Consider the following 12,990-nt stretch of genomic DNA (forward strand, 5'->3'; position numbering starts at 1 on the left):
CACCTACGAATCAGCAAGAATTCTGGCTCACACAGACCTGTTAGTTTTTCTTTAAGAAGCCCCCGTGCTCTGCACTCATTACCTGTATTAATTGCACATGTTTGAACTTGTTACCTGTATAAAAGACAACTGTACTCAATCACAGTGCAACCTCTCCACCATGGCCAAGACCAAAGAGCGTTCTAAGGACAAAAGGGACAAAATAGTAGACCTGCACAAGGCTGGTGTCTGCTACAGGACAATAGGCAAGCAGCTTGCTGAGAAGACAACAACTGTTGGCATAATTCTTAGAAAATGGAAGAAACACAAGATGATTGTCAATCTTCATCATTCTGGGGCTCCAAGCAAGATCTCGCCTTATGGGGCAAGGATGATTCTGAGAAAGGTTAGGAATCAGCCCAGAACTCCATGGGAGGAACTGGTCAATTAACTGAAGAGAGATGGGACCGCAGTCTCAAACATTACCGTTAGTAACACACTACGCCACCATCATTGATTAAAATTCTACAGGGTACGCAAGGTCACGTCACCACACGAGCACTGCCGGAAAAAGCCGAAGACTGCTGAGTGCAGTGAATACCGCCGGAAGTTAATGAGTGGCCCAGAAGCAGATGCGTCCAGGAGACAGCGGGAAGGGAAGACGCGTCGCCGGACAGGTAATTATAAAGTTTATTATTAATTTTCAGCTTATTTTTTTTTTTTACAGCCCCCCCCCCCCCCCCCCCCATCCCATATCTGTAAAGTCCAAGTTCGGGGTTCGTCATCTCCGGCCCTGAAATTTACAAAAAAACTTGGGTGCCGATCCCGAACATGGGGGGGGGGGGTTTCACCCATCACTACAAATTAATTATGTAAAAATCATACAATGTGATTTTCTGTATTTTTTTTAAAAAGATTCTGTCTCTCACAGTTGAAGTGTACCTATGATAAAAATTACAGCCCTCGTCTTTCTTTGTAGGTGGGAAAACTTGCAAAATCGTCAGTGTATGAAATACGTACTTTCCACACTCTATAATGATAAATTATAGAATGAATGTACCACACTCCAAAAGTGTAAAATATATATAATTTATTAGAAAAATAAAAAAAAAGTATTACATTACAAGTATATGCCATGAAATTATCAAACAAATAAGCGGACATGTACAGTTGTGGCCAAAAGTATTGACACCCCTGCAATTCTGTCAGATAATACTCAGTTTCTCTCTTTCACTTGCAGCCAGTTGACATGGATTAAAGTTGACTCAACCTCTGTCCTGTGTCCTAGTGTGTACCACATTGAGCATGGAGAAAAGAAAGAAGACCGAAGAACTGTCTGAGGACTTGAGAAACCAAATTGTGAGGAAGCATGAGCAATCTCAAGGCTACAAGTCCATCTCCAAAGACCTGAATGTTCCTGTGTCTACCGTGCACAGTGTCATCAAGAAGTTTAAAGCCCATGGCACTGTGGCTAACCTCCCTAGATGCGGACGGAAAAGAAAAATTGACAGGGGATGTCAATGCAAGATTGTGCGGATGTTGGATAAAGAACCTCGACTAACATCCAAACAAGTTCAAGCTGCCCTGTAGTCCGAGGATACAACAGTGTCAACTCGTACTGTCCGTCGGCGTCTGAATGAAAAGGGACTGTATGGTAGGAGACCCAGGAAGACCCCACTTCTTACCCCGAGACATAAAAAAGCCAGGCTGGAGTTTGCCAAAACTTACCTGAAAAAGCCTAAAACGTTTTGGAAGAATGTTCTCTGGTCAGATGAGACAAAAGTAGAGCTTTTTGGACAAAGGCATCAACATAGAGTTTACAGGAGAAAAAAAGAGGCATTCAAAGAAAAGAACACGGTCCCTACAGTCAAACATGGCGGAGGTTCCCTGATGTTTTGGGGTTGCTTTGCTGCCTCTGGCACTGGACTGCTTGACCGTGTGCATGGCATTATGAAGTCTGAAGATTACCAACAAATTTTGCAGCATAATGTAGGGCCCAGTGTGAGAAAGCTGGCTCTCCCTCAGAGGTCATGGGTCTTCCAGCAGGACAATGACCCAAAACACACTTCAAAAAGCACTAGAAAATGGTTGAGAGAAAGCACTGGAGACTTCTAAGGTGGCCAGCAATGAGTCCAGACCTGAATCCCATAGAACACCTGTGGAGAGATCTAAAAATGGCAGTTTGGAGAAGCCCCCTTCTAATATCAGGGACCTGGAGCAGTTTGCCAAAGAAGAATAGTCTAAAATTCCAGCAGAGCATTGTAAGAAACTCATTGATGGTTACCGGAAGCGGTTGGTCGCAGTTATTTTGGCTAAAGGTTGTGCAACCAAGTATTAGGCTGAGGGTGCCAATACTTTTGTCTTGCCCATTTTTGGAGTTTTGTGTGAAATGATCAATGCTTTGCTTCATTCTCTTTTGCGTTTTTTCATTTAAGACAAATTAAATGAAGATAATAATACCAAAGAATTTGTGTTTGCAATCATTTTCAGGAAGAAACTGAGTATTATCTGACAAAATTGCAGGGGTGTCAATACTTTTGGCCACAACTGTAGGGATAAGATACTAGATCATGTTCTAGATAAACAAGTTCTAGAACATGCAGAAATGTGCTGAAATATAGTAAATGATCAAGATAGTAAGTCTATTTCCCTTGATACCACTTGATAAAGCAGTGTGCGAAACGCGCATCGGGGAGCAGTCATCTTTTGTGTGGTTCATCTATCTATCCACTATACCACTGATCATGCTTTGCCATATGTACTATCATGTTTACATTGTGCATATGCACTTCAATTAGACAGACTTATTATCTTGATCTTATACTATATTTCAGCACATTTTTGCATTATCTATAACTTATTGACTACATGATCTAGTATCTCATTATACCCTTACAGTGACTTGCAAAAGTATTCACCTTTTTACCTATTTTGTTACATTACAACCTTTGTTTAAATATTTTTGTAATCCGATGTGTGTGTGATGCATCTGCACTAAATAGTTTAAGTTGGTAAAGTGAAGTAAGAAAAATATAGGCATAAATTAAATTTATGGATTCACATTACTAAAAATTGACATGTGCATATGTATTCACCCTTTTTGATTTGAAGCCCCTACAAATTTCTGGTGCAAGCAATTACCTTCAAAAGTCACATCCTTAGTGACAGGACATCCTCCTGTGTGCAATCTAAGTGTCACATGTCTGTCAGTATATACACATTGCTTTTGTGAAAGGCCACAGAGGCTGCAACACCATGAAGCAAAAGGTACCACTAATCAAACACCAGGAAGACCAAGGAGATCTCCAAACAAGTCAGGGACAAAGTTGTTGAGAAGCACAAGTCAGGGCAGGGTTATAAAAAAATATCCCAATCTCTGATTATTCCCCTGGAGCACTATCAAATCCATTATCATCAAATGTAAAGAGCATGGTAACACAACAAACCTGCTAAGAGTTTGGGCAAGGAGAGCATTAATCAGAGAGGCAGCACAGAGACCAAAAGTAACCCTGAAGGAACTGCAGAATTCTCAAGCAGAGACTGGAGTATCTGTCCATAAGATCACAATAAGCCGCACTCTCCATAGAGGTGGTCTTTATGGAAATGAGGGCAGAAAAAAGCCTTTACTTGAACACGAAACTTGTAAAGATCATTTTTAGTTTGCCAAAAGACACGTAGTAGACTCCTTAAATGTATGAGGAAGGTGCTGTGGTTAGATGAGACTAAAATTGAACTTTTTGGCCACCAAGGTAAACTCCATGTCTGGTGCCAAACCATCACAGCTCATCACCCCAAGAATATCATCCCCACAGTGAAACATGGTGGTGGCAAAATCATGCTAAATATTATATAGTGATTGTTCTCTAAATTGGTGATCAGCTTATATAATGAGTTTCAATTAGGACGTTACCCAGGGCTGTCACAGCTAAATGAATGACTCCATTATAACTGGAGTATATATCTTGAGATCATTTGTTCGCCTTTTAAACATACATGTAAGGCTAGTTTCACACTAGCGTTACAAGGTGCAGCGCTAGGCCGCCGCTAAGCTCCGCCCCGGCCACGCCCTCTCCGATCATCTCCTCCTCTGATCGCATGACACTGCATGCGATCAGCGTACCCTATATTTAGCGTGGAGTACGCTGGTCGTGCGCTGGCACACTTTTGCCGGTGCATTCGCCCTTTTGGCGCTGCGCCGACGTGCGCCAAACGCACTTTGTTGTATTTTTGTGCGCTCGGCGCAGCGCCAAAAGGGCGGATGCGCCGGCAAATGTGTGCCAGCACACGACCAGCGTACCCAATGCTAAATATAGGGTACACTGATCGCATGCAGCGTCATGCAATCAGGAGATGACCGAGGGGGCGCAGCCGGGGGCGGAGCTTAGCGGCGGCCGAGTGCTGCGTCCTGTAACACTAGTGTGAAACTAGCCTAAGACGTCTTACACATTGTGTTGTCCTGGTATTAGTCAATTGGTGTGGTGTGTCAGCCTACAAAAGCAACAAATGGACTACCACAAATAAATCAACTGAACGGCAGAAAGGAGAGCTTTATCCAAATTAGAATGGAGCAGTGCGCATGCCTAACCGCTGCTCCATTCATTCCCTTTGGGGCTACCCAGTTTGGCTTAACAGCAACCCTGTAGAGCAGGACTATGGAGTCTGTAAGCAGACCTCCGACTCCTCAATTTCCCTGTCTCTGACTCCACAGCACTGGTCACTACTGAGCATGTGCATAAAGTGCAGCACAGATTCATCTCCACTACGACCCCACAGCAATGGTCACTACTGAGCATGTGCATAAAGTGGGGAACAGATTCATCTCCACTACGACACTACAGCACTGGTCACTACTGAGCATGTGCATAAAGTGCAGCACAGATTCATCTCAACTAAAAACCCAGAGCCTTAGATCAGGAACAGAACAGACATTTGTAGGAGGACATTTCATAACTTTCCTAAATTCTGAAAACATTTAAAGTACATCCTGCACTGAATTACTGCAGCCAATGTATCATATATTTTAGGAGTCGGAGTAGGTCCATTTTATACTGACTCCACCAAAATAGTCATTGACTCAGACTCCACGACTCCATTTTGTAACAGGGACTTTTATGTGACCAGTCAGGATACAGGTTCCCCATTCTGCCGATTGGTGCAGGTACCAGCAATTGGACACCCACCGATCAGTAAGTTATCACCCACCCTGTGGAGAGGTAATAAAAGTGTTCAGTGAAAACCCGTTAAGTATCATAGTAATACTTACAATACGAGAGCGGCTGCAGTTTCTGGCACAGCCTTTTGTGATGGTACCATGGTCTTCATAGAGACATCCTCTATCAATGATTCCCTAAGGGAATTAGAAACTCAAGTAAGTTCTAACTTCACAGTTACAGTAAAAAAAAAAAAAAAATCTTACTGCATAAAAAGTTTTTTACCTCGTCAGTGCTGCCATCCGGACAGGGCAGTATGGAATCACACGTGGAGCATGTAATCTGTTTAATACATTATAAAGAGCCATTTACATGGGAACACAACTGAAGATAACAAAAACCCCATTAAAACAAAAGGGAGCTGCCCCCACCATGTGTCCAAAGGAGGAGAACATTATGAACAGGCAAAAGACAGCACAGAACATACTGTGCCACTATGTTCTAGGCATTAAATGTGCCACAGATCCGGTATGTAGGACAAAGGATGAGAAGATATATTCATACATGTAAAGAAAATGTTCCTCCTATGAGGAACCTTTCAGTGATCCTTGGGTAAATGTCAGGGACGCTTATAAATATAACAATGTAAAGAGAAACATGCGACTACCTGTACCACTTCTTCCACGGTCTCATTGCATCTAGCTGGCAGAACTGGCAATATAGTAGAAGGAATGAAAATCCCATTCAGAACGTGGATAATCCCATTAGAAGCAACAATATCACTGTGAGTAAGAGGGATTCCTTTATTTCCAAACAGGATCCTGCCCTGATAAGATAAGAAATAAGCCCACACGTTTACTCACTGCTGTGTAGGACGGAGGAGCGAGATTGCAGGAAAGAGGAGCGGGAGCGCAGGACAGAGGAGCGAGATTGCAGGACGGAGGAGCGAGTTCGCAGGACGGAGGAGCGAGTTCGCAGGACGGAGGAGCGAGTTCGCAGGACGGAGGAGCGAGTTCGCAGGACGGAGGAGCGAGTTCGCAGGACGGAGGAGCGAGTTCGCAGGACGGAAGAGCGAGTTCGCAGGACGGAAGAGCGAGTTCGCAGGACGGAGGAGCGAGTTCGCAGGACGGAGGAGCGAGTTCGCAGGACGGAGGAGCGAGTTCGCAGGACGGAGGAGCGAGTTCGCAGGACGGAGGAGCGAGTTCGCAGGACGGAGGAGCGAGTTCGCAGGACGGAGGAGCGAGTTCGCAGGACGGAGGAGCAAGATCACAGGACGGAGAAGCGGGAGCCCAGGAAAGAGAAGCGGGAGCCCAGGACGAAGAAGCGGGAGCGCAGGACAGAGGAGGAGCAGGAGTGCAGGGAGGAGACGCGGGAGTGCAGGACGGAGGTGCGGGAGCCCAGGAAAGAGGAGCGGGAGCCCAGGACGGAGGAGCGAGAGCGCAGGACGGAGGACTGGGGGTACACAAATGACAGTAAACGTTTCCACAATGGCGTGGAAAGCCAAGATATGGAACTTTGACTAACTGAATCATTACGTCGAAGACATAATTCAGGGTATATTACCAAATTTGTTGAACGTCATCCAAATGAAAATCTGTTCTATACATGTAACACAAGTGCAAAGATATTGGCAAGTTACATGAATGGTTCCCATCACACAAATCTCTGCAACAAATCTGTGGAGTGAGAATATACCCGAAAAAAGGCATTTACTCTACACGATTTTCGTAAAGGAGATTTCCTAGGAACACTGTTTCCTGATGATCGAACTTGCTGCTGATCACAAGACGAACCAGCAAGATGCTTGTTTGGGGGGGGTGAAATAATCATTTGGTTTTACTGGTTTTACTGAAAGATTCTCATTCTCGGTAGCACATGTGCACTGAACGCTGTACTGCTGACCATTCAGAGCACATCTGAACAACAGTCTGCCATTACAAACAGATTATTAAACAACCACTGACCGGCAGCAAATATGGTGCCAACAGTGGTCATTTAAGAAAGCACATCATGAGGCGCATATGCACCCAGAACAGCAGTCCAAAATCTTACATGCCTGATCGACATCTACCCCGACAAACCAGCCGATGTGCCATACAAATTAGAGTGTCAGCCGAAATATCAATATTGGCGGCTGACATTAATCTAATGTGTATGGGGGTCTTAAAGTGGTTTCTGAGGCGGATTTGTGTCTTAGGCTGGTATCACACTTTTGCGCTGTTTTTTCGCGCAAAAAAACACATGCGTTTTTTTCCTATTCTTAACATGGGTGCCTATACACATGCGTTTGTATGCGTTTGTATGTGCATGCGTTTCTTGTAGTGTGCGCTCGGGCGCACAAAATGCACTCTGTTACATTTTTTGAGCGTCCGACTTGCCCCCAAAAAACGCATGCAATGCGTTTTTTTTTCACCCAACCACCCTTTATAGTCTATGGGTGCGCTGACGTGCGCATGGTAATGCGCACGTCAGCGCAAAAAAAGCATGCATTTTTAAAAAAATGCACAAAAACGCATGATGCGTTTTTTATGTGCGTTTGCACTGCGCACGGTGCACAGCGCAAAAAAAACGCACGTGTGAAAGTAGCCTTACAGCTTTAAAAACACATTTGTACATTGAAAATGCTGAAATATATAGAATTTTCCTTGTAATCTCTGCACCAGAATTATTGATATTTGATTATTTTTACTTAACTACCATTAAAGACCAAAGCCAAACCAATGCTAATAATAAAGAGTCAAGAACTTCATAATAAAAAAAAAAAAAATGGAGTGCCTTTAATGATTTATTTAAACTGTGCACCTCCTCCAATGGCTTCACTGACTCAGGGACATATTTTCTTTTTCTTCTGACCCTCTCTGTTCCAATGTCATGTCCCCCGAAAATAAAGATGCACATTTTCTCTTCAGCCAACTGGGTGTATACCACAAGAACTTGTTTGTGGGCGTCTGCATTTTCTTCTCTGATGCGGACCAATCAAAACATGGCTACGCCCACAGAGGAGTTCTGTAGTATACACCCAGTTGTTAAAGGGAAAATTTACAACTTTATTCGTGAGAGGGACTTTGGAATGGAGGGGTGCAGAAGAGAGAGAAAACCTGTTCCAGAATCAGTGGAGCAGCGACAGTAAAATGATATGGGATTTTTGGCCAGACAGTAAGGAGCGTGTATAGGGGGCTGACATTGCTATGGACAGCAGAGACACACTCCCACTTTAAGAGACCAGGGCTGTGGGGTCGGTAAGCCAAACCTGCGACTCCGACTCCTCAATTTCCCTTACACCGACTCCACGACTCCGACTCCCACATATATTGCTTATATTTAAGTGAAAAATTTATTGTAGTACAATGTGAACATCAGACATTAAATCATTTTTATGATACAATAACCAAGATATTTAGATTGAACATAAGATATATTTATTGGAATACAACTTTAGAACACAAAAAACTGTAATAAATTGTAAATATGCAATACACTATGTAATATCGATTAAATATTTACAGTACAGACCAAAAGTTTGGACACACATTCTCATTCAAAGAGTTTTCTTTATTTTCATGACTATGAAAATTGTAGATTCACTCTGAAGGCATCAAAGCTATGAATTAACACATTTGAATTGCGTTTAGTTGGACCATCATTTATTTTTCAACAGGAGAATGACCCCAAACACACCTCCAGGCTGTGTAATGGCTATTTGACCAAGAAGGAGAGGGATGGGGTGCTACGCCAGGTGACCTGGCCTCCACAGTCACCAGACCTGAACCCAATCGAGATGGTTTGGGGTGAGCTGGACCGCAGAGTGAAGGCAAAAGGGCCAACAAGTGCTAAGCATCTCTGGGAACTCCTTCAAGACTGTTGGAAGACCATTTCCGGTGACTACCTCTTGGAGCTCATCAAGAGAATGCCAAGAGTGTGCAAAGCAGTAATCAAAGAAAAAGGTGGCTACTTTGAAGAACCTAGAATATAAGACATATTTTCAGGTGTTTCACACTTTTTTGTTAATTATATAATTTCACATGTGCTAATTCATAGTTTTGATGCCTTCAGAGTGAATCTACAATATTCATAGTCATGAAAATAAAGAAAACTCTTTGAATGAGATGGGGTTTCCAAACTTTTGGTCTGTACTGTACATATATATATATATATATATATATATATATACACACACACATATATACACATATATACATACACACACATGCATACACACACACTAGGACTTATCTCAGCTAAGACAAACCCTACATTCACACCATGGGCGTAGCCAGGATCAAACCTGGGGGGCAGAACCTCATACTGCACACCTCAGCTGCTGCAGAACCACATACTGCACACCCCTACACTTGAGAATAAAGCCTGCACCATAAGAAGATGTGGTGATGTGGTGATAAATCGATTTATTCCAACTATCAATTGATGTGTTACTGAAGACGAGCAATGCCTGTCCTGGGCGTCCTTTTGGGCAGCTATGAGGTATACCTGACTGGTGCTAAGAAAAAAAAAGGCATGTTAGTCTGTGTGCTACCCGGCTTTCATTCTTTTTGGTACAGATAAGATATGGATAAACAGATATGGATAAATGGATAGATAGATAATGTTTTAGAAATCTGCTCTATGAGCTCAAAAACCTTTCAGGTGATGCGATTTTTTAAAAAGCTTATCTGCTTTTGCAGCTGAAAAACGTATCCTCAAAAAATGCAGGAAAAACGCTGTGTGTGAATGTAGCCTTAGATCAGGAATAGAACAGTCATTTATACGACATTTCATAACTTTCCCAAATTCCTGTGAAAAAATATTCAGCACATTCTGCATTGAATTACTGTACCAAATTTATTATATATTTTAGGAGTCGGTCCATTTTATACCGACTCCACCAAAATGAGCTCCGACTCCATAACTCCGACTCCACAGCCCTGTAAGAGACAGCACCCCCTTGGCTGATGCAATGGTACCTTCTGTTTTACCCTTCAAAAGACTGATTTGGTTTGCACTTTCAGCTATGGAGAGGGGAGGGGCTGTTTTCCCAGTGAGGGTTCTTAGCTGGGAGTCTGCAAGAGACTGACATGAGGAGAAAACCGTGCAGCTGGTAACTGACTGAATTTATGGGACTGTGTATACCCTTCTGGGGATAACGAAGGTGTTTTTCCTGTGTTGCTGCGAGGAGCCACGAAGATATATAAGGAAGAATCCAGAGGAGGGAATTCATTGTTTCTAGGAACAGGCTCGGAATCTTCAAACAAGGACAAGACCACGTTGCACAGAGCTTCCAGGGAGGACGTCACGTCATCTTCCAGAGAACTGCAGGGGACCCTCAGGAAGGAATGGAGACATCAACTTGACAGTGAGTGTTAACCCCCGTGTGCGCACATGTTTAGGACTTAGGATAGGCTGCAATAGACAGAGCACGGTAGCCGTGTGGCCGGAGTAGCAGCGGCCAGTCAGGCTGTAGTTAGAGTAGCAGCATACTGTACTTCAGTGTATTTTTTTTTAAAAGGCAAAACAATACAATAATCTGTAATAGTTGGTGCACCGGGCCATTTGTACGCCCCAGCTAGAGAATATCACTTTTGTAAATTGTTTTATGTCATTGCATACCTCTGTTTACACTTTCCTAACACTGCATTCCTTGCCTGTAAGTAAATTAACTAGAGTTGAGCGAAACAGGTCTGTCAATTTCAAAAATCGCTGACTTTCGCCAAAGTCGGGTTTCATGAAACGAAACCCGACCATAGCGTGAGGTCGGCCATGATGTCGGCAACCCCAGCGCCAAAGTCGCGTTTCAAATGATGTGAGGCGCCCCTGAGGCTCAGTCGCCACAGAGGTACTGTACCTTCTCCAGCTCCCCACAGGTGAAGCTGTAACCCCAGGGCAGTGTATAGGCACAGGTAGTGTAAAGGATGATACCCAGATGTAGCGGTGCTGACGGCGTTGGCGCACAATGACTGGAAGACACCAGGGCTTGTAGTTCCAAAGCTTTACTCACAGTTCGTGGTACACACTGGTGCCTGCCTCCGTGCTGTGTCCTCCGGGGCAGAGACTCAATCAACCTCCCGGGCAAGTCATGGTTCTCCTCTCCAACACTCCGTCTATTGCGCCTTTTAGTGTGAAGAGCTCCAGTACCGTGGTACTCTGAAGTTCCTCCTGTCAGATGTTCCTAACAACTCTCCTTGTACAGCAGACAGCTGTAGCCTACTTCGGGGACTCCCTTTGTCCTGAGTCCCGGCTCTCTATACAGATGCTGTTGTGCCCCAAGTCTTGGATGGGAGTAATGCATTTACAGCCAACTACTCCACCAGTGTCTGCTGCAGAACCATAAGTGTCCATACAACCTCAGGGAACGGGTCCCGGCCTTGTGCTGCTACCCTCTAAGCATGAAGCCGCAATGTGGTCAGTGCTGAACTATCCTGTGTGTAGGATGCAGGTGTTGCAGTGTGGAAAGGAGTTCCCAACTTACCTAGGTGGTGGGGCACTACACCTTAGGAGAAGGTGCAGTACCTCTGTGGCGACTGAGCCTCAGGGGCACCACATACCCCCCCGTTAAACACAGCACGTCCGTGGGCTGCAAGACAACAAAGTTGACAGCAAAGAAACATACAAAAATTTTGTAATGCATAACAAACTTGCCCAGGTCACTGCTGCTGTGACACCTTCCCCTGACACCGGCCCGGTACCGAGTAGCCCACGGCCCTGGGAGGGCGACCCAACTTGGCGTCACGAACAGGATGACGAGATCCGATGCCATTGGGTTCTGTGCGCCTGAGATTTGTTGGACTTTGAAATTCTGAAAACGTGCAGAAGACCCAATTTAATAGACTGTGACATGAATATTAAAAATGGCCGCTGGCGCGGAGAAGAAGGGCGTGAAGAGATAGGAGGTCCTAGGAAAAGACCGCTTAGAATCTTGGGCCTCCTCTGCCTGAATTACTATGTGACAGCAACATGGCCCACCCCCCGAGGGGTTCGTATACTGGCTTGGTATGGTGGCAATAGAAGAAGACGCCGCCCCCGGAAGGAGGGGCAGAAGAAGCCAGTGGCAGGAAAGGGGCCGAGGCAGGAAGAACGCCAGAACGCCATTTTGGAGAGTGAGGGAAGGAGGCCTGCGGAGCACGGGGAAACGGATCTCCATGGCGCCATGGCTGATGGCTCCAACCCGAAACTGAACCGCCAGCGACTAGAAGATGAAATTGCTGAACTGACCGCCCATCTGCAGCTGAGGCAGGAGGCCTTGGAGCGGCTGAGACGGCAGCAGGCCCAAGAGGGGCCTACGCCTGCGGTACCCGCTCCACCGGTACCTGCTACCGCTGCATCGGTCTGTCCTCAGGCAGCGCGGATCTTCACCTCCACGCTGTCTGTGCGGCTGAGCGTACTGGAGGATCCGAGAGCTGAGACCTTGCACCCGCCCGGACCTGTTGCGGCTGCGCAGGTCCCTACCGAAGCCCCCACGGACCCGGAGCCGCCATCGGCATCACCACTGCCGGCACCCGGACAGCCTGCACCAGAGCAGAGGCCGCACCGCCAGGAGTCCCCAGGTACATCAGATGTTCCTCCACCTGGGAAGGCCCTGGGGTGCACCACGGCTGCAGCAGCTGGCCAGGTCGTGCTAGACCTGGTCTGGGACGGGATGACTGTCCCCAGGGGGAAACATCCGGACCCCTAACAGTGGTGCCGCAGGCCCCAGTGGGCGAGGGCCGGTCCCGGGAAGAGCGGAAGGATGAAGAGAACTGGGCAGGATGCCGGGCCACCATCCGACACCTGGCAGCGGAATACCGGGAGAGAGAGCAGAGAAAAAAGGCTGTGTTGGGCCCGGATCTGGCCCAGAAGGAGAGGGCCCGGGCAGGTAATTATGGCCCTC

The 12,990-nt window shown here is 45.7% G+C and overlaps 1 protein-coding gene across 1 annotated transcript in view; it reads right to left on the minus strand.

Moving 5' to 3' along the window:
- STAB1 (stabilin 1) overlaps positions 1 to 12,990 on the minus strand; it is a 281,241-nt gene that overhangs the window by 176,311 nt on the left and 91,940 nt on the right. The window contains exons 18-20 of the mRNA XM_073574319.1: positions 5,797 to 5,955; positions 5,415 to 5,471; positions 5,243 to 5,326 (exon numbers count right to left, since the gene is read on the minus strand). Coding sequence (XP_073430420.1) covers positions 5,243 to 5,326; positions 5,415 to 5,471; positions 5,797 to 5,955 — 300 coding nt within the window. The remainder of the gene's footprint in view (positions 1 to 5,242; positions 5,327 to 5,414; positions 5,472 to 5,796; positions 5,956 to 12,990) is intronic.

This window comes from Dendrobates tinctorius, unplaced genomic scaffold, assembly GCF_039654945.1.
Source record: "Dendrobates tinctorius isolate UK_male_01 unplaced genomic scaffold, ASM3965494v1 ptg000038l, whole genome shotgun sequence".
NCBI lineage: Eukaryota > Metazoa > Chordata > Amphibia > Anura > Dendrobatidae > Dendrobates > Dendrobates tinctorius.